This window comes from Gymnoscopelus microlampas (assembly GCF_963454915.1).
Source record: "Gymnoscopelus microlampas genome assembly, chromosome: 7".
NCBI classification, from domain to species: Eukaryota; Metazoa; Chordata; class Actinopteri; order Myctophiformes; family Myctophidae; genus Gymnoscopelus; species Gymnoscopelus microlampas.
In genome coordinates this window covers 24,067,525-24,086,181 of record NC_139944.1, presented here as the reverse complement: position 1 = coordinate 24,086,181, position 18,657 = coordinate 24,067,525, and the positions used below count along the sequence as shown (strand labels likewise).

At 41.1% G+C, this 18,657-nt stretch overlaps 1 protein-coding gene across 5 annotated transcripts in view; it reads left to right on the top strand.

Moving 5' to 3' along the window:
• The window catches only part of kcnab2a (potassium voltage-gated channel subfamily A regulatory beta subunit 2a), a 115,404-nt gene extending 109,215 nt beyond the window's left edge, over positions 1 to 6,189 (top strand). For all 5 annotated transcript variants that reach the window (XM_084063580.1, XM_084063579.1, XM_084063576.1 and 2 more), the window contains 3 exons: positions 1,289 to 1,409; positions 3,695 to 3,783; positions 5,926 to 6,189. In XM_084063580.1, coding sequence (XP_083919706.1) covers positions 1,289 to 1,409; positions 3,695 to 3,783; positions 5,926 to 6,015 — 300 coding nt within the window. In that variant the 3' untranslated portion in view covers positions 6,016 to 6,189. The remainder of the gene's footprint in view (positions 1 to 1,288; positions 1,410 to 3,694; positions 3,784 to 5,925) is intronic.
• Positions 6,190 to 18,657: the final 12,468 nt, after the last annotated feature.

Genomic DNA, 18,657 nt, shown 5'->3' with positions numbered 1-18,657 from the left:
TGCCAGACCAACAGTACCGTTAAGTTTTAATATAGTTTCAGTTATCTGTTATATAAGATTGATTTCTTTCTTTTCTTACACATGCACAAAAAGAAACTCAGCAGTCACAGATGTCCCCTGCTGCTTCTGAGCTCTGTATAACATTTTCAATTATAATTCCACTAATCATTAAAGCTGATGTAAGTGATATTTTTTGGTAAAACTTAAAAAAGTTAAAATTCTATATTCTGATAGTAATTATTTTTATAGAGAGTTTGTTCAGTAACAGGGGTCTCCCCCAGTCTCGGTCACATATCCTTAAGATTCGGCTGAGAGGGGCGACTGACGAAACGGTCAAATTGTTAACTTTTTTCTATTTTTTATACATCGATCAAAAATGTAAAGGTAGACAGTCTGGGTATCCTACAGATGTCTGTATTTATGACAGGCTGGAAAACTGTAGCAATGGGTTGAAAAAACTTTTTTTTCTCTTTATTTTGAGCGTTGAATTTAACTTATGTAGTCGAGTTCCTGACCGGGAATGCGCATGCACGCGCATTCCCGACCACGGACGAACCTCCATGTTAAATTTGGTACAGGCTGAAAAAATAGAGCCGTTGGGACTGCAGATGTAGGATGCCAGAACTACATTTAATTTATTTTATACAATGTTCAGAAATAGGTAAGAATTTGACATTTTCACTAGTCACCCCCTCAGCCAGACAGGGCTAGGGTCTACTCATCTTTCCCATCTCTTCAGCTCCTTTGTAAGCAGAAGATAGCTTAAATTTTATAGTGTTCCAGTCCCAATTATGTCTGCTTGTTTCATCACTTCCGATTTCACTTGTTTATTCTGTGTCTGAATGAGTTCTCTCTCCTGATTGGATAAGATCTGTTTCCCGGCCTGAAAATGTATTCACTGTTGAGCCGAACACACAGGTAGACCCCTGTTGCTACAGAACAAACACTCTATAGCAATGTTTGCTATTGGATTATATAGCTATTTAACACTTTTAAACACAAATAAATATCACGTACACCACCTTAAACCCCTGAAAGTCTGTAGTATTCCAGTATGTAATTGGTATCAATAATGTTGTGTGTGTAAAGTGATTGGCCTAAACCACGTGGGACTGAGAGCGATGGAGGAGACCTACCTCCTGAGCCATACGTCAGATGCAGAAGACAGAGTCACGTGTTTAAAAACAGGCCCTGGTTACACGAGGAGCCCCATGCAGCAGCGGAAGCTGTGCACCGGTGTGAGCAGGGCTGTGTTTCTGAGCAGGTGTGCTGGTGTTTTTTGTGACAGGGTTACCAGTGGTTGAAGGACAAGATCTTGAGCGAGGAGGGCCGGCGTCAGCAGGCGAAGTTGAAAGAGCTGCAGGCAATCGCGGAGCGGCTGGGCTGCACTCTGCCCCAGCTCGCCATCGGTACGCAGATACACTCTGCTGCTCTCTCTCTTTCTGTCTGTCTGTCCGTCCCTCTACCTCTCGCTCGTGCTCTCCCACGACGTGGGGCTGAGGGTCCCCCCCTCTGCTGGTCTGGTGTGCCTGTTTGTGTGTTGTGTGTTGTGTTGTGTATTTATGACTATAGGTATCAGCTTCTAGAGATGTACTGCAGATATGTCACTTCTTAGAAGGGCGTGGAAAATAGAAATACGGTAATGAATCATGACGGGACTAATCTCTATGCAGATGTAGGTGGTTCTCGATCAAAATGCAGGTCTGTATTTTTAGGTCCATTGACATTCTCTGGTGTATGTGTTTTACTTTGGGGGGTGGGATGGGGTCCCGGTTTCCCCACATCAGCAGTAAAATGCAATACCAGACATAAATCCGACCAGTGGACATTATTGATCCGCTGCCAAACTGGGAAGCGTGCAAGTCTGGCGTCCTGGCAGGGGCCGTTAAAGCGTCAAAGATGAGCGAAGCGCAGAGTAAATCTGGGAACTCCACAAACCCATCTCGTTGAATATCACCCCCACGCCCCCCCCCCCCCCCCCCCCCCCCCCATGGTAATGCTGTGCCATAGATTAGGTTTCACGGCCCATTAGCAGACAGCCCGGTCTCTCCCAATTACTATAAATCCATATGACAGTCCTATAAGCAGCACGTGTGTGATTTACCATCTACCAAGTGCCACTCTGTGGAGCTGTGATATCGAGTTAAAACCGAGATGAAATACTATAATACCGCCTCTGTTTGAAGGCATTGACTTTGAAGCCTGGTCGGCAGAGAACTTAAAAGTTGAAGTGTGGGTAATGGTACAATGTTGTTAACCACTTAAACCCCCTATACTTACTGAAACGGACCCGAGTTGGCTCTGTACTTGGTCTGCTATAACAAATCTCTTCGCCAGAAGTAACAGATCTACAATCTCGGCTAATTCTGGCAAATGTTCCCCCATGGTGCTAGGGTGCTAGGGTTCAAGTGATTAATACAGTAGATGAAGTGGGTGCATGAATGCCGTGGTTCGTGAAATGTGAACATAGTGGAGCAGTTGCGCATGGTGTGGCTAGTGAATTGTGAATGATGTGAAATGGTAGCCTGTGGCTGGCGCAGTCCTGATTACCTCAGGGCAATGTTGTGATTCAGTTATCCTCTGTAGTGATCCTGATCGCTTTCCTGTAGTCGGAGGTGGTGACTGGTCATTCGATTGAATTACCCTTCAGCGAACAAGTGGCAATCCCTGAGAACAAGATGACAGCACGGCAGTGTCACACGACATGTTCTAAAGTCTATTAAGCACTCACGGAGGATATATACCATTTGCACAGGCCACATTACATGGGTGGAGGACGTGAGTCATGGCTGATACAGAAGTAGGCAAGACTGAACATGGAACAGGAACAGACGCTGTAGTGCAAACTGTATGCTGGCATGCGGTTTCATGATAGTGTATGAATTAAGCTTTAGTTTTGCAGTGTTGGAGTAGGGTATAGAAAAGGTACAGTCTCTTGATTGCATTGTAGATATACTGTGTGTCTGCACATGTGTAGAGGTTAAAGGTCATTAGGAGTCTATTTTATTAAAACGAATAATAAAAAGAAAATAATACATGCACGGAGATTTTAAAAGGGTGTCGAATAAAAGTGTTGCTGCCCCCCAAAAAGGAAAAAAAAACATGTGAATTCAGTTTCACAATTATTGTTTTGTTCAGCTGTGTACGCTGACAGCTGCCATGTGTGCTTCTGTTTTCCCTGGGTAAGGTTTCATTTTTTTTCTTAAAGAGATGCTTGAATGCAGCCATCACATTACAATGTTGCTTGTAGATGCTTATAGATGCAAATCACGGAATTAACTAACTTAATGCAACAGAGACATTGGAGGGATAGCCATATATTAAAGGTGCAATAGACAACATTCAGAATCTACATGTGTGTATTGTAGCTACTGTCATAGTGTGTGCGCGCAGTGTTTCAATATTATGGTCCTGATCAAGTTATGTACTGTATGTGGAAAACAAGGAAATAAACAGAGATGGAGAGATCTCCTATGCTCTGTGTGTGGGTGGGTGTGTGTGTGTGTGTGGGGGGGGGGATGCAGGATTGTGTGAGTGTGACGTGGGAATGTCATGTGTGTTCTTTTGTACATCTAGGAGTGTTCATGCCTGTATGTTTGTGGGGAAGTCATGGGCGTGTTTTTACACCAGCGTGTCTTCACGTTTGTGTTGTATCTGTAGCAGGCATGTCAATATTATTTACGGTCTCCTACAGCGTGGTGTCTACGGAACGAGGGGGTGAGCTCTGTCCTTTTAGGGGCATCCAGCACCGACCAGCTGATGGAGAACTTGGGGGCAATACAGGTGAGACCACATCATGGTGTGTGTCTGTTTGTGTTCTTGTGTCTCTTGTTCAATATCACGTTTGTATTGCAAACGTTTTTTACCCATTAAAACCAGGTCATTTTAGATTTTAGAGTCGGCTATTCAAAAATAGCAGATATACAAGCAATTTTTTTAACTTTTTTTTAAAAATCTTGAAAGTGTGAGAACTACTGGTTTAGAAGGCATTTGTAGAATCGCCCTCAGGTCTTAAAGGACGACTTCACCGCTTTTCAACCTATCTTCATATAATTGGTCCTCACTAACTCATGATAAAATGGTACAATTTTCTACTCGGTCTGTGTCTCAGAGGAGGGCTCTGGACAGTTCAGAGTCCCGTCTACCAGTGACATCATCAATGGGGAATCCAAGCTAATAGAAACTGCAGGCTTTCTATTCCTGGAAAGTTGCAATGCAATAAAAGAAGCCATTGTTCTCGTGTTAATAAAAATCGAAATAAAAAATGTGAAATCTTGTTGGAAAAAAAAATCATGCCTAACGATGATGTCACTGGTAGACAGGTTTCTGGACTGTCCACAGCCCTCCTATTGTACCATTTTATCATGAGTATTAGTGAGGACCTATTATATGAAGATAGGTTGAAAAGCGGTGAAGTCGTCCTTTAATGGGTTAAGAATATGTCACCTGACTTGCTGCCCATATTCATGCCTATATTAGAATGACGGCATGGCCTCCTGGGCAGTTTGTTGTTACATGCTTGGGTGGTCCACTGTACGAGTTAATAAGGTCAGCGGAGTATCTGTCGACTGGGGAATTGGAGGATAGCTTTAGGCCCACTGCTTCCTTTCCTCATAAGATGCACTCATTTAATGGGATTTTCAGTCCACGGGGGGTTTATGTGCTCTCATCACATTATGTCTGGCCTGAGGTGGATAGTTTTTCCATTTCTACTCAGTTCTTGAATTGCTGTGTGCGTGTGTGCGTGCGTGCGTGCATACAGTACTGAGGCAAATATACACGTGCCGCGTGCGTTCATGTGTGCACTTTGTAAGTCTCATCTCCCTCAGTCCATTTGATATTTCATTTCTGAAATGTTATGCTCCGATTACTTCTGGGGCCAGTGGGCCACGAGTTATCCCGTTATACTTTAGTGCTGATAGACAGCGCGTTGCTAATGATCAAAGGCCTTCCCAGTCAATAACTGCAGACTATATACAGTATATACCAACTCTATATAGCAGTGGTTTTCAAAGGTTTTGTGCCTCAATTACACCAATGGGCAAGTCGAAATCTGACGGCACACCTGGAGTCATAGCAAGTAGCTGATTTTCGCAATTAAAAAAAAATACATATATATACCCAAAACCCCCCCAAAAAAACTGCCACTGTGTGGGACTAAACACAAAAACAACATATCAATGTCACTAACAAGACACGCCACAACGTGCAGAATTACTACGCGCAGTCTGTAGGCCACTTCATACTGCTCAGCACACATCTGCCCCCTCGCAGCATAATTAATTGCGGCCAACACAAACTCACAACATTACAGTCGGCCATGTTGTTCCTTAGCGTCATCGCCGACCACCGCCCAACGAGACCCAAGTGAGGTCAGACAACACACTCCATATTTGGGCATAGCTCCATTGGGAACATCTCCTATTATGGCTTTATATAACCGCCCAACGAGACCCAAGTGAGGTCAGACAACACACTCCATATTTGGGCATAGCTCCATTGGGAACATCTCCTATTATGGCTTTATATATTATAGAGACCAACAAACACAAAGCCCCGCGCAGCGGCTAGGGGGGAGGGGCGCGCAGCGCCCCGACCCTCTAGTATATATATATTATTATTTTAGCTTATAATGCCTAAAATAGGGATCCAATGTTGAAAGTAGTTAAAATATATTTTTCAGGGTATAGAATTTGCCTCTGTATTGGGAAATGAGTGCACGCAAAGTACAGATACCGGTAATAGTAAATAAATAAAAAACGTATATATAGTTCCAGTAATAATCCGAAGGTACACCTGGACTTGTCTCACACCAGTGTGCCTCAGCAGTCTGCACACCATTTGGGCACCACTAGCTTTACAGTGAATATTGACTCTCTCTCTCTCTCTCTCTCTCCCCCCCCCCCCAATATTCACATGCTGCAGGTTCTTCCAAAGTTGTCGTCATCCATTACACACGAGGTGGACAGCATCCTGGGGAACAAGCCGTACAGTAAAAAGGACTACCGCTCCTAACGCGCGGCACAGCCTCGCCCCCTGCAGGGCCCCTGAGGGGCCCCCGCGCCCCACCTTTTTGCCTGATCCTCTGTTTGCTTGAGCTTTTACTGAATGAGACCCTGGCGCATGAGTCAGGCCGCACCTCGGCCACCCAGGGCCACCTCATTTAGAGTTAACAGAGATATGAGAGATGTGAAACGGGGGGATGGGGTGGGGGGTTGTTGGGGTCAAGTTACCTCCACAGGAAAGAAAGCGATGGACAGAAGTTAAAAAAAAAAAAACGCAAGAAGAGGGTTGTTAGGGATTTGCGCTCATAGTTAAATCAGTTATATGTTCGATTCAGCTGAAACTTTGAAAACTGAAGACAAATACCTTTTTTGAAAAAAGAAAAAAAAAAGCACACGCTTGCTTGGCAGCCAGATATTCTTTTCCTTGTTGCTTTTTTGTTTACTTTGTTTTGTTTTCGTGTTTTTTAAAAGGAATGCGTTCAAAAGGAAAATTAAGTTTATACTATATGAATATACAATGGTTACTCTGTTGCACATGTACCATAGCCGCCCGTCTGTTTACAAACACCCATGTACAAGTCTGTTCTAGTTTTCTCTCCAACAGCCGTTTGTGTGGTTTTACATTTATCAGTGTAAAGAGCCTTCTACCAGGCTTACACAATCAGCACTTAAGCGGGCCTATTGCTGGTGATGTCTATGAAGAGATATTTGGAGGAGATGAGAGGATGGGTATTACTGTAACCTACATCATCATTGCACTGTATGGGGCTATTCAGACCTTTTTTCTCTGTAACATTCTAATGCTTAATTTATGCTACGTTGTACGGCAGTGTATAAATCGGGCTTGAAACTGTTTGGTCTCTTCGCGACTCTTTGGTCTGAACTAGCCTTAAAATCCCATCAACGCCTCACCAGATTCCTTTGCAAATCTCCATTCCCTCTTCCCTTCCCATACAGTATGTCCCTCTACTTTCCATCTCTCCTCTTCCCTGTTGTCTTATTACTCAGTCTCCTCTGGTTGTTGATGATAAAGCTGTGTGCTTTTAAGGTGCAACTGTCATCTGAGATTAACTACTACTGCTGCTGCTGCTGCTGCTGCTGCTGCTGCTGCTGCAGTGTCACAACACTGAGAAGAGTGTAAGACTGCCCTCTGCTGGAAAGGCTCTTATGTCATCCTTACTGCACAGAGGCAAAAGTGTATTCATCTGTATGTCAGTGGTCTGTTAATGTTTTGAAATGTGGGTGCATGAGAGCAGTTCAGAGCAGCCCATCTCAAACAGTAGGTAGGATTTAGGGTTTCGGTTAGATTGCACCAGATTAAACGTGCAGTATCTAGAGTCCTCCTTCACTATGTTGCCCAGACTGTTCTCTGTGGCTGGCTGGAGGGGTGTTGCAAAAATAAGTGGTCATAATCAGTGCTGTGTCAACTTCAAAATAATAATAGGGTTTGACAGGTGTTTTTTGTTTTGTTTGCCTTATTTACAATTTGCGTTGAACCGTGTTGTGGTGGGGATTTAGCATAGCACAGCAGCTGCCACCGGCCGTCTAGCATCCTGTCCCCTTGGCATATGGGAACACTTCATAGGTTGAAGTGGTTCAGCGTGGTGCTTCTCTGTTCCTCCCCAACAGGAGCCAGGATGGGTGTTTAAAGGACATACAGTAGTGAAGGTTGGTGTCAGCAGCTCAGGGAAAGGTGGTTTTACTCGGCATGTGCTGCGGTGAGGAGGCTGTGTTTTTATTTGTAATGTACAGTATGTTTTTTTTGTGTGGAACACTGATGAGGACTTGTCCCACCAGTGACATTTCACGTGGCTTGAGCCAAAGATATTCCGTGTATCTTTTTTTGACAACACGTCCGAGTGTGTCAGTCTCACTACTTGCAAGAGTATATATGCCATCTTAAAGCATGTACTATCCAGCTTGTCTATCTATCTATCTACAGTATGGACTTTATTCCATATATATCTTCACTTGACCATGCTGTTATTATGCTTAACAAATATGTCCTTCATATACAGTATGCATAGTAGCCTTACAAGTCTTTGCTTTAGGATCAATAAGGTTTTTCCCAGATGATGATACATCTCAGAAGTATTATTGCACACAAAAGAACATTTGACGCTGCCCTATAATCAGTATTCATTCTTTATAGTTTCTTGGTGCTCTCTTACTGTGATTAAATCACAGGTGGATAGCATGAGATACATCCCCAAAGCATGGACCCTCTTCACCCCAACCTACCTACTATGGGACAAGCTACTCAAGTTACTAACACATGTAAATAGAAGTCTTTACTAACAACTCTCCACTCATTCTTAGCTAAGGCAAATTACCTTTTGTTTTGTTTTGTTTTGTTTTGTTTTGTTTTGGTCTTTTTCAAAACTGTGCTGCCAGTACAAATGATGACTATGATTATTCGAGACGTAATTCTTCTCAGGCAAAAGTGAGAATCAAAAATGAACTGTGGGTGGAATTTGTGCGAATGAGCTTTACTGTATGCCACGTTACTCCTGGTCAGAAAAAAAAAAATAATCCAATTGATTTCTTTTTGCAACAGAGTAATTGCTGTCATTGGCGTCGTAGATACTGTGAGTGTATGGTGGAAGGGATGAATTACTTGATCCCTCATTTTAGTATTAGTTGACCTCTTTGTATATTTTTCTTTGCCGTGTCTGGTATGTCCGAGTGAATTAAAAGTGGCCCAAGCCAATTTTTACTTTTCTTGGAAGAAAAATTTAACAAAATAATATGAACAAGATTATGAAGAACGTTTAGTTCAGTTTAGTCTGTGAAGTTCCTATGTCTTAATTTTTTCAACAGCAGGGAAGGGAGATGTATAATTGCGTAAGCGCTGAAGCTTGATTTATACTTTGTTGTACAATGGTGTCGCTCTGCAAAAATTGCAGATCTACAAGCTTATAGCTTGGCTATTTTCAGAAGTATAAATTAGGCTTAACAAGCACTGTGGAAGTCTGGAGCGAAAGCCTTTGATGCTTAGTAGTGGGCAAATCCAAGTTATATACCCAGATGTGTGAAACTCACCCCCATCCAACATGCTGTGAAGGAAATAACGTGTCTATACCCATGAGTGTCATGTAAAGCAGTGTTTCCCAAATGTTTTAGCTTGAGACCCAAAAGAGACATTTTGGTTGCGTACGAAACCACATACTAACTTACTACATACTACACAGTATGCTATCTTCAGCCTACTGTTTAGTATTTACTATACAACTTTGATATGTAGCTCTACTACTGTATATCTAACAGCAAAGTGGAACGTTTCACTTAAATGTACACTTAAATTAGAGGGTTAATACCGACAAACTTTGTTCCCCGGAGTCCGCTATTGCTGTTTTGAATGGAAGAGCGGCAGCTACCGCATTGCATTGTAGGATATTTCTAGCCGCGGTAGTGTCCACTGTTGAATACTACGAAATTGCCTGAATTTAGTATGCATCTCACGTACTATGTAGTAGCTACTAAGCTTTTGGACAAACTTGCATACTAAATAGTATGTTAGTATGTGATTTTGTACGGGGCCTTAGTTTGCATCTCACGTACTACGTAGTAGCTACTAAGCTTTTGGACATACTTGCATACTAAATATGTTAGTATGTGATTTTGTACGGGGCCTTAGTATGCATCTCACGTACTATGTAGTAGCTACTGAGCTTTCAGACATGCACAAAAGTAATCTGGCATACTAAATAGTAGACCTATGTTAGTATGCGATTTCTCAAACAGTAGGTAGACGGGGCCATTGGTTTCTTCCTGGGACCCAAACTTAAAAAGATACATGAATTTACCACTTAAGCCCTATTATTATTATTATTATTATTATTATTATAATATATTTTTTTGAAATAATTAGTTAAAAATTGTAAGGAAAAAAACAGGGATATTTCTCGTGACCCACAAATGGGTCCAAACCCACTGTTTGGGAAACATTGATGTAAAGGCTACAGTATTGGTGCTGTTGCCAGCCTCGGGGTAACATTTATGGGAAAGTCACGCTTTAAGAGGTCCTATAGTTTTAACATGGTTGCTATATTTTATGATGATAATAATAGCTTCAGAACTGAAATCAGACCTGCAGACCGATATAGAGAGCATACTGTATTTCATGGAAAGACTAATAGGTTATAAAGAGAATATGTTTTTTATGTTTGAGCCTTTAATGTGGTAGTGCTGAGAAAAGAACAGCTGTTTTTTTTTTGTTTTTTTCACCATGCTGCATTTTTCCTATGTTAATAAGAATATTGTATCAATGTAAAGACAGACAAGATAAGCAATTTATTTGTATTGTGTATGCATTGTAAGGAACGCTCTGAGCTGAATGCAATGGTGGAGTAAATTCACTTTGTGAAAGGTGCGCTAGAGAGAGTCGGATATCTCCTGTTCTGTATATATTTTGACCTTTTGTATATATTTCTGGTTGTGATCACCTCTGCCTTTTCTCTTTCTTTTTTATTTTCATTTGCAGGCATTGCTAACTGCACTGTGCTTGAATTGGAATTTAGACACGATGTACAGCTTTGATCTTTAATTAAAAATGAAATGACAATGAAAACAATATCAAGAATGGTAAATAACACCTCCGTGTCTGTCTTTATTGGCATCAGGTTGAGGTAGTGACCTCTATTACACGAAAGGAGAATTAAATAAGCCTGGATTTAAGTCAAATCCAGGTTTGACAAAGTATGGTCCGTACAGCCTGGTTTATTCCGTTCCATGAACGCCAAGCCAGGCTGAAAAGGAGCGACTTTGTCGAGCTAGACCTTGTCAAGCCAGGCTGTGTCGAGCCAGGATGGTAAAGCCAGGCTTCACGTATTCCTATAAAATACCATGAAAGTCGATAGCAGAATCCTTGAACTTGACCAATCATGGAGGCCAAAACCAGAGCGGCGTTCTTCTCTGTGGCTGAACAGCATCACTGCAGCAGCTCATGGAACAGTGGCGTTCCCAGGAATTACATTTAGGGCAGGCGAGATTAAATGCACAAGTCGTCCAAAAATATATACAATTTATATACAAGTCCATAAATATATTGTGAATATTGGAATTATCGCCTACTAATCTACAATGCGATAGCCTATTATATGCGCCATGCATCCAACCAATATGTCTGAGTATGTGCTCAGGAATGTGTCAAAACAAGAAATGACTAAAGTCATAATATAGCCGCTAGCGGCAGGCTTTTTTTGCCCCAATCTGCCGTTGAGAAATTGAAATTTTAGAAAATAAATGAAAAAAAAAAAACTTTTTTGAAAAAATATATATTGAATATGATTTGACATTCATATTATTAGCAGCTGTATTGTGTGTGTGCCCCCCCCCCCCCCAACTACTCAAGTTAAAGTATCAATACTGCAATGTAGAAGAACTCAATATGACATTTTGCGGCTATATTATGACTTTGTCATGTCTTGTTTTTTTTATAGTGCTGTAACATGTTATGGCCTAATCACTGTCATTCAAGCATAAATGTCTTAACATTAAAATTAAAATAAGTAACTGGTATAGGACTAGCCTACCTATTGTGGTACAAAACAAGTCCTTCTGCAGTGAATTACAACATTAGGATTGTGCAGAATTCAAGAAGCTTTATTTGTTACTGACTCATAAAGATACAAGCAGCGAGATGTTGTTGGAACTTGTACCACAGATGGTTCTACATATAATTGATATAATGAAGAGAAGAAAATATTAAGCAAGAAAATAAAATGGACAATAATAACTAAATAAAAATAGCCTACAGATATATACAGTTTTAGGAATACTCTGGGACTTGTCTTAGACAGGCATGTCATCAGTGGTGTAAAGTAACTACATGTACTCAAGTACTGTATTTAAGTACAATTTTGAGGTATTTTTCACTTTACTGTTGTATTTCCAGTTTTCAGTACTTGTACTTCTACTCCACTACATCTCAGAGGCAAATATTGTACTTTTACTCCACTACAATTATTTGAAAACTTGAGTTACTAGTTACTTTGCAGATATAAATTATTACATTATAAAACATACATTAACCACTTTAGCCCTATTTTATACCAAGGCTATTTGAAAATAGCTGATCTACAAGCTCACAACGTGTCGCATCGCGACGCGTTGTGAGCTTGTAGATCTGCTATTTTCAAACATTTTTGTACTTTTACTTTTGGTACGTTAAATACATTTGGATACCAACACTTTTGTACTTTTACTCAAGTAAATTTTGAATTGCGGACTTTTTCTTGTAACAGAGTACTTCTACATTGCAGTATTGATACTTTTACTCAAGTAAAACATTTGAGTACTTCCACTGCTCCTCAGAGTTAAATCAACACTGAAGGGAACCGCGCGGCTGTTGTAAATCACAGATGATTAGAAGATTCTCCGCTGGCCGACTTTTTATGACTTAATGACTTTATGACTCTCAGCCTCTCACTCTGTCCTCTCACTATTACGGTTAGCATAGCATGTTGCTAACACATCAGCACAGACAGTTGAATGCAACGTTGGCTTCTGAGGAAAAGCAACAACAAACTGATGAGCTGATGTGTGTGTGTGAGAGAGAGAGAGAGAGAGAGAGAGAGAGAGAGAAAGAGAGCGTGCGCGTGCGCGTGTGCGTGTGCGTGTGCGTGTGCGTGTGTGTGTGTGTGTGTGTGTGTGTGTGTGTGTGTGTGTGAGAGAGAGAGAGAGAGAGAGAGGGACAGATGGAGACGGAGGGGGGGTGCTGCGAGGGGAGGCGGGTGCTGCGTAACGGCCGTCCATTGGCCGTCCATTGGCTTTAAAGTAGTGTCTCCCCATTGGCTGTAAAGTAGTGAAGGACAGCCAGGACAGCCAATAGACAAATAGGTGTCGCGAAAACATGTCACGGATGACGATGTCTGAGGCTGTTTGTAGAGCCGCAGCGCTTTCAGCTCTAGCGGCTAAAAATCTCCATGAATTGAAGGCTGCATAGTCTGTAATTGATAGATTGATTGAGGTGAACTATTCTTTTAAGTGTCTTGTTCAGGGACACTTTGACACATTGCTGAGGCCTGGGATCGAACTTGGGATTTATGACTTGCCAGGCAGGCTCTCTAACCATTCAGCTATGGCCACATGGTCTGCAGAGATTCTAAGGCAGTTCTACTCTTTAACGGTAAAGGGGTTTCAGGGGAAACCATCAAAATGAGGAATAATATAATAAAAGACTGGTCAATGGCAAAATGGACAAGAGTTTCTAGGTGAAAGTGTTTTAGGTCCATTTTGCTATTTACAATCACTGCTTTTATAGATTTTAGGGTAAAAAGTACAAACTTTGGTAGGCTATTAGTCCTACATGCTTACACCTAGAAACCCCATTCAAACTTTAAAATGTTCATCTTACTGTGAACAATGTTTGCCTGAAAACAAATCTTTGAAATGTTTCATAGGTTTAGAAATGTACTCCTCTAAAAGTTTTGGCACCTCAAACAACGCTTTCACCTAGAACCTCCATTCACACTTTTTATAATTCATCTTACTGTGGACACAAATGCTTGAACTTTTTACTTTGAAATGTTTTGTGGTTTTTGAGACATTTAACTTTAAGCGTCTAATGCATTGTCAAATGGCAATGGATATAGAGCACCGAAGTGTGACGTCACTGCCAGTAGAGGGCCAGTAGAGGGCCCAAGACTCAAGACCCAAAAGAGTCTTGAGTCGAACTTATTACATGAAATTTCTTTTTTGGGCCTTAAGTCCCAAGACTCAAGGCCCAAAATAGAAATTCCATGTCTACTTGGATCTAATGCGTTCGACTCAAGACTCTTTTGGGTCTTGAGTCTTGGGACCCAAGGCCCAAAAGAGAAATTTGATGTTCATACTTTCTGTGGTCTCTTGCACACTCTTCAGTGAAAGATCAGATAAAGGTGCAAGAGTCGGGTAAAAGTTTGAAAAGTGCGCTGGTTGGATGTGAACCGGGAACCTTCTGCTCAAAAAAATAAAGGGAACACATAAACATTACAATGTAACTCCAAGTCAATCACACTTCTGGGATATCAACCTGTCCAGTTAGGAAGCAACACTGGTTGTCAATCAATTTCACCTGCTGTTGTGCAAATGGAACAGACAACAGGTGAAAATGAGAAGCAATTTGCAAGCCAACCCCTATAAAGGAATGGTTTTGCAGGCGGTGGCCACAGACCATTTCCCTGTCCTCATCCTTTCTGGCTGATTTTTGGGTACTTTTGCATTTTGCCAGTGCCCTCACCACTAGAGGTAGCATGAGGCGGTTTCTGCAACCCACAGAAGTTGCTCAGGTAGTGCAGCTCATCCAGGATGGCACATCAATGCGCGCTGTGGCAAGAAGGTTTGCTGTGTCTCCCAGCACAGTGTCAAGAGCATGGAGGAGATACCAGGAGACAGGCCAGTACACGAGGAGACGTGGTGGGGGCCGTAGGAGGACAACAACCCAGCAGCAGGAGTGCTATCTGGTCCTTTGTGCAAGGAGGAACAGGAGGAGCACTGCCAGAGCCCTACAAAACGACGGAAAAAAATTTACTAAGTCCAGAGCTCGATGAATGTTAGGGACCAAAAAAAAAGTCACTACCAATCAACTTTAAATTGCCTGAAACGTACTCCTAACAGGTTTTTTTGGGGGGAAAAAATGTTTTCGTTTCGGTAGTGTCACTACCGAAACGGAAAAAAATGTACTAAGTCCAGAGCTCGATGAATGTTAGGGACCAAAAAAAAAGTCACTACCAATCAACTTTAAATTGCCTGAAACGTACTCCTAACAGGTTTTTGGGGGATTCTTTTTTTTTTTTCGTTTCGGTAGTGTCACTACCGAAACGGAAAAAAATGTAGTAAGTCCAGAGCTCGATGAATGTTAGGGACCAAAAAAAAAGTCACTACCAATCAACTTTAAATTGCCTGAAACGTACTCCTAACAGGTTTTTGGGGGAATTTTTTTTTTTTTCGTTTCGGTAGTGTCACTACCGAAACGGAAAAAAAATTGGTAGCACTTTACAATAATGACCCGTTATAAAGCATTTATAAACGTTTATAAGTAGTTTGTAGACTATTAACAAATCATTAACAACCTGTTTGTTGACATTCGTAAATGATTACTAAAACCTTTATAACTACGGTTACAAATCATTTGTAAAGTATTAGTAAGTGGTGAACTATTCATGAATAAGCCATTTATATACATCTGTAAAAGATTATTAAATCATTTGTAACGACCCATTCTAAAGCATTTATAAACGTTTACAAGCAGTTTGTAGACTATTAACAAATCATTAACAACCTGTTTATTGACATTCGTAAATGATTACTAAAACCTTTATAACTACGGTTACAAATCATCTATAAAGGTATTATTAACTATTCATGAATAAGCCATGTATAATACATCTGTAAATGATTATTAAATCATTTGTAACTGATGTTACATAATATATACAAGCTATTGGTAGCTTGTTCATGTTTAACATATGCTTTGTTAAACATTCCTAAAGTATCTATAAATCCTTAGTACATGTTATTATGTGCCCTATAGTAAAGTGAAGACAGTTCATCATTTACAACTGTCTGTTAATGTGTTTGTTCATGTTTAACATGCTTTGTAAAACATTCCTAAAATATCTATAAATCCTTTGTACATGTTATTATGTGCCCTACAGTAAAGTGAAGACAGTTCATCATGTATGACTGTCTGTTAATGTGGACTTTCTCCTTACCTGTTGCAAACTACCTGGCTTTCATGAATGCAGACACCAAACAATTACTAGAATTATCATTAATGTTAAGCAAATGATGCGTAAGACATTCGTAAAGAGTATGTAAACCATTTGTGGTGTTAGGGACCAAAAAAGTCACTACAAAGTACTACCAATCAACTCTAAATTGCCTGAAACGTACTCCTAACAGGTTTTTGGGGGGACGATTTTGGCCTCCACACTTAGTGATTATTTCGGATTTAACTTTCGTTTCGGTGGTGACCAACTTTCGTTTCGGTAGTTTGATTACAAAATGTAAGTTGTGTAAAAGATAATCTGACTATACTAAGTTGTTATTTGTTTGTTTAAGTCAGGCTATACTCTACTCAGAGTCATAAGTTTACAAAATGTACTAAAGTACAGTGAACGTCTGTGCGGTTTGTCTTCATCACTGAAAATAACGTACATGTAAACTGATGTCATGTGCAGTTGGGGTGAAGAAACACAACCATTTCACTCCTAACAATACCTATTTGATTTAACATCCTGACTTGCTGCTGTAGCTGAGGCTTGAACCTGTTACCTGCGGCTCACTAGTCAGTGACTCTATCCATTCACCTACAGCTGTTTCCTTGGAATCTGTGGTTCTGAAACGTTTTGTTGTCAACCCCCCAAATTGACATGTATTTGGGCAGTGGACCCCAATGTGAAAAGATGTAGTGTCAGGGCCCCCCATGAAAAAGATTTATATTTATGCTGTAACACTTTTTTTTTTAAAGTTATTTGTCTTGTTTGTTGTTCAAGTCAAAGCACCAGGAAGGCTGTACTTGTCAGCCATCTGTTAGCTCAATGGGTTGAGACGCAGTATTCATGATCCAGAGGCCATGAGTTCAAATCCCATTGATGTCTTTCCTATGATTCTTTCCTTTGCAGACTGGCTTCCAGAAGATCAACTGAAAACTACCAGGAAGGCTATATTTGTCATCCAACTGTTAGCTCAATGGGTTGAGACGCAGTATACATGATCCAGAGGCCATGAGTTCAAATCCCACTGGTGTCTTTACTGTGATGCTTTCCTTTGCAGACTAACTTCTAGAAAAACAAGTTAAAACCACCAGGAAACCTGTAACTCTCAGCCAACAGCTTAGCTCAACTGGTAGAGCGTCTGTCCCATGACTTGACTTGACTTGAGTGGGTTCGATTCCCACTCGAGGCAAGTGTCCCCGGTAACTTGGGGCAACGGATAAATTGACTGATATCCGTAGAATAACTTGTAGGAGTGTGCTGGTTCAAATCCAGTCACCACCTTAGTAACTGAAACCGAATCTGGCCAATTCGGTCTCAGTTACTGAGATAGATAGAGGGTGTGTAGAGTAGGCGGAGTAGAGTAAAGAGGGAATATAGTCGGGGAGTAGGGGGAGGAGTAGGAGTAGGTCCCAGAAGGGCCCAGAGTAGGGGGATGGTAGGAATAGGGGGGGGAGTAGGGCCAGAGTAGGGGGAGGAGTAGGAGTAGGGGGAGGAGTAGGGCCCAGAGTAGGGGGAGGAGTAGGAGTAGGTTTTATTGAGTTGTGGTTTAAAAAGGCAAATTGAATGCTCTATTGCACTGGCCCATCTGTTGCTCCCTTAAAAGACTGTTTCAACTAGAGAGTTATAAAAACACATACACACATACACACATATATATACATATATATACATACATATACATACATAAATATAAAGGGCATTGTGTGCACGTGTGTATATGTGTAATGATTTATTTTGTCCACCAGAGGGGGGTGTTCCCAAATGGTGACCATCTATGGAATAAAATAACCAGTGAACTATATGAGATATGTTCACTGGGGGCTGTGCATGGCAGGGGCGTCCAACTCCCTGAGTCCCACCTTAGTTGGACCGCATACCCACAATCATCCACTGTGTCATTACAAAAGGGTACAGGACTTGGACTCAAGGGAAGATTAAACACTTGAAACTTAAAATAAATGCTAAAAAGGACCCACTGTTGTATATTGTTGACTTGGACAGTAAGGGGTCTAACAAGGCTGCCGATAAAATGTAGTTTTGGACCATGACGGAGGCGCGCCGACTCAGCAGACCTTGAGGCTGAGGAGTCGCGCCCGAGCGCCTCCAGGCGCGAGTGCCCGCGACGACCAGCCGATGGTCTGCTAGTCGACTCAGCGCCGTCCGAGTTATGTACCGATAAGGACAGAATAGTAAATATTTTTTGGGGGGACTGCGTTTTACCCCAATTTGTTTCACTCAGAAATATGAGTTAGAAGGGATTCACTGTTGCATGTTGTTAATTTAAATAGTAGGGGGTCTAACAGGGCTTGGTCCTCTGTAGAGTGTACCAAAGTGCCATGTGCATGTTAGGTTGTGCACTATAGTACATATACCCAATAAGCTAGAAGAATACTCTAGAATTTAGTGGTAATGATATGATATCCTATGATGTATTATTAGATAGTGCGCTGTGCCTCATTCTTAGGGCAAATACAACTAATATAATAATAATAATAATAATACATCTTTATCCCATTATTGTTAAAATTGCCACAGACCAAGAGATTAGACACAATAAAATAAGAAACCATTTATAAGCCCATAAAAACACAATGCATAGTGGTCAGAAAACGTATGGTAAAACCCATTGTTCAAGGTATTCAAAATCACAAAATTGCATTATAAAACCCATATTAAGAGAGTCCAAGTCCATGTAAAAGAGGAATAAAATGGCTTTTATTCATAAAAATCCCTTTTAAAATTGAAGTGGTGGATGAAAGTGTTATATGTGTAGTGTGTGTGTGTGTGTGTGTGTGTGTGTGTGTGTGTGTGTGTGTGTGTGTGTGTGTGTGTGTGTGTGTGTGTGTGTGCATGTGTGTGCCTCGGTATGGTGTAATGTGTATGTATGTAATGTCATGGTCTGTCATTAAGGCCATTGGGTGCGACTGTTTTCAGTTTTGCTATCCATCTGT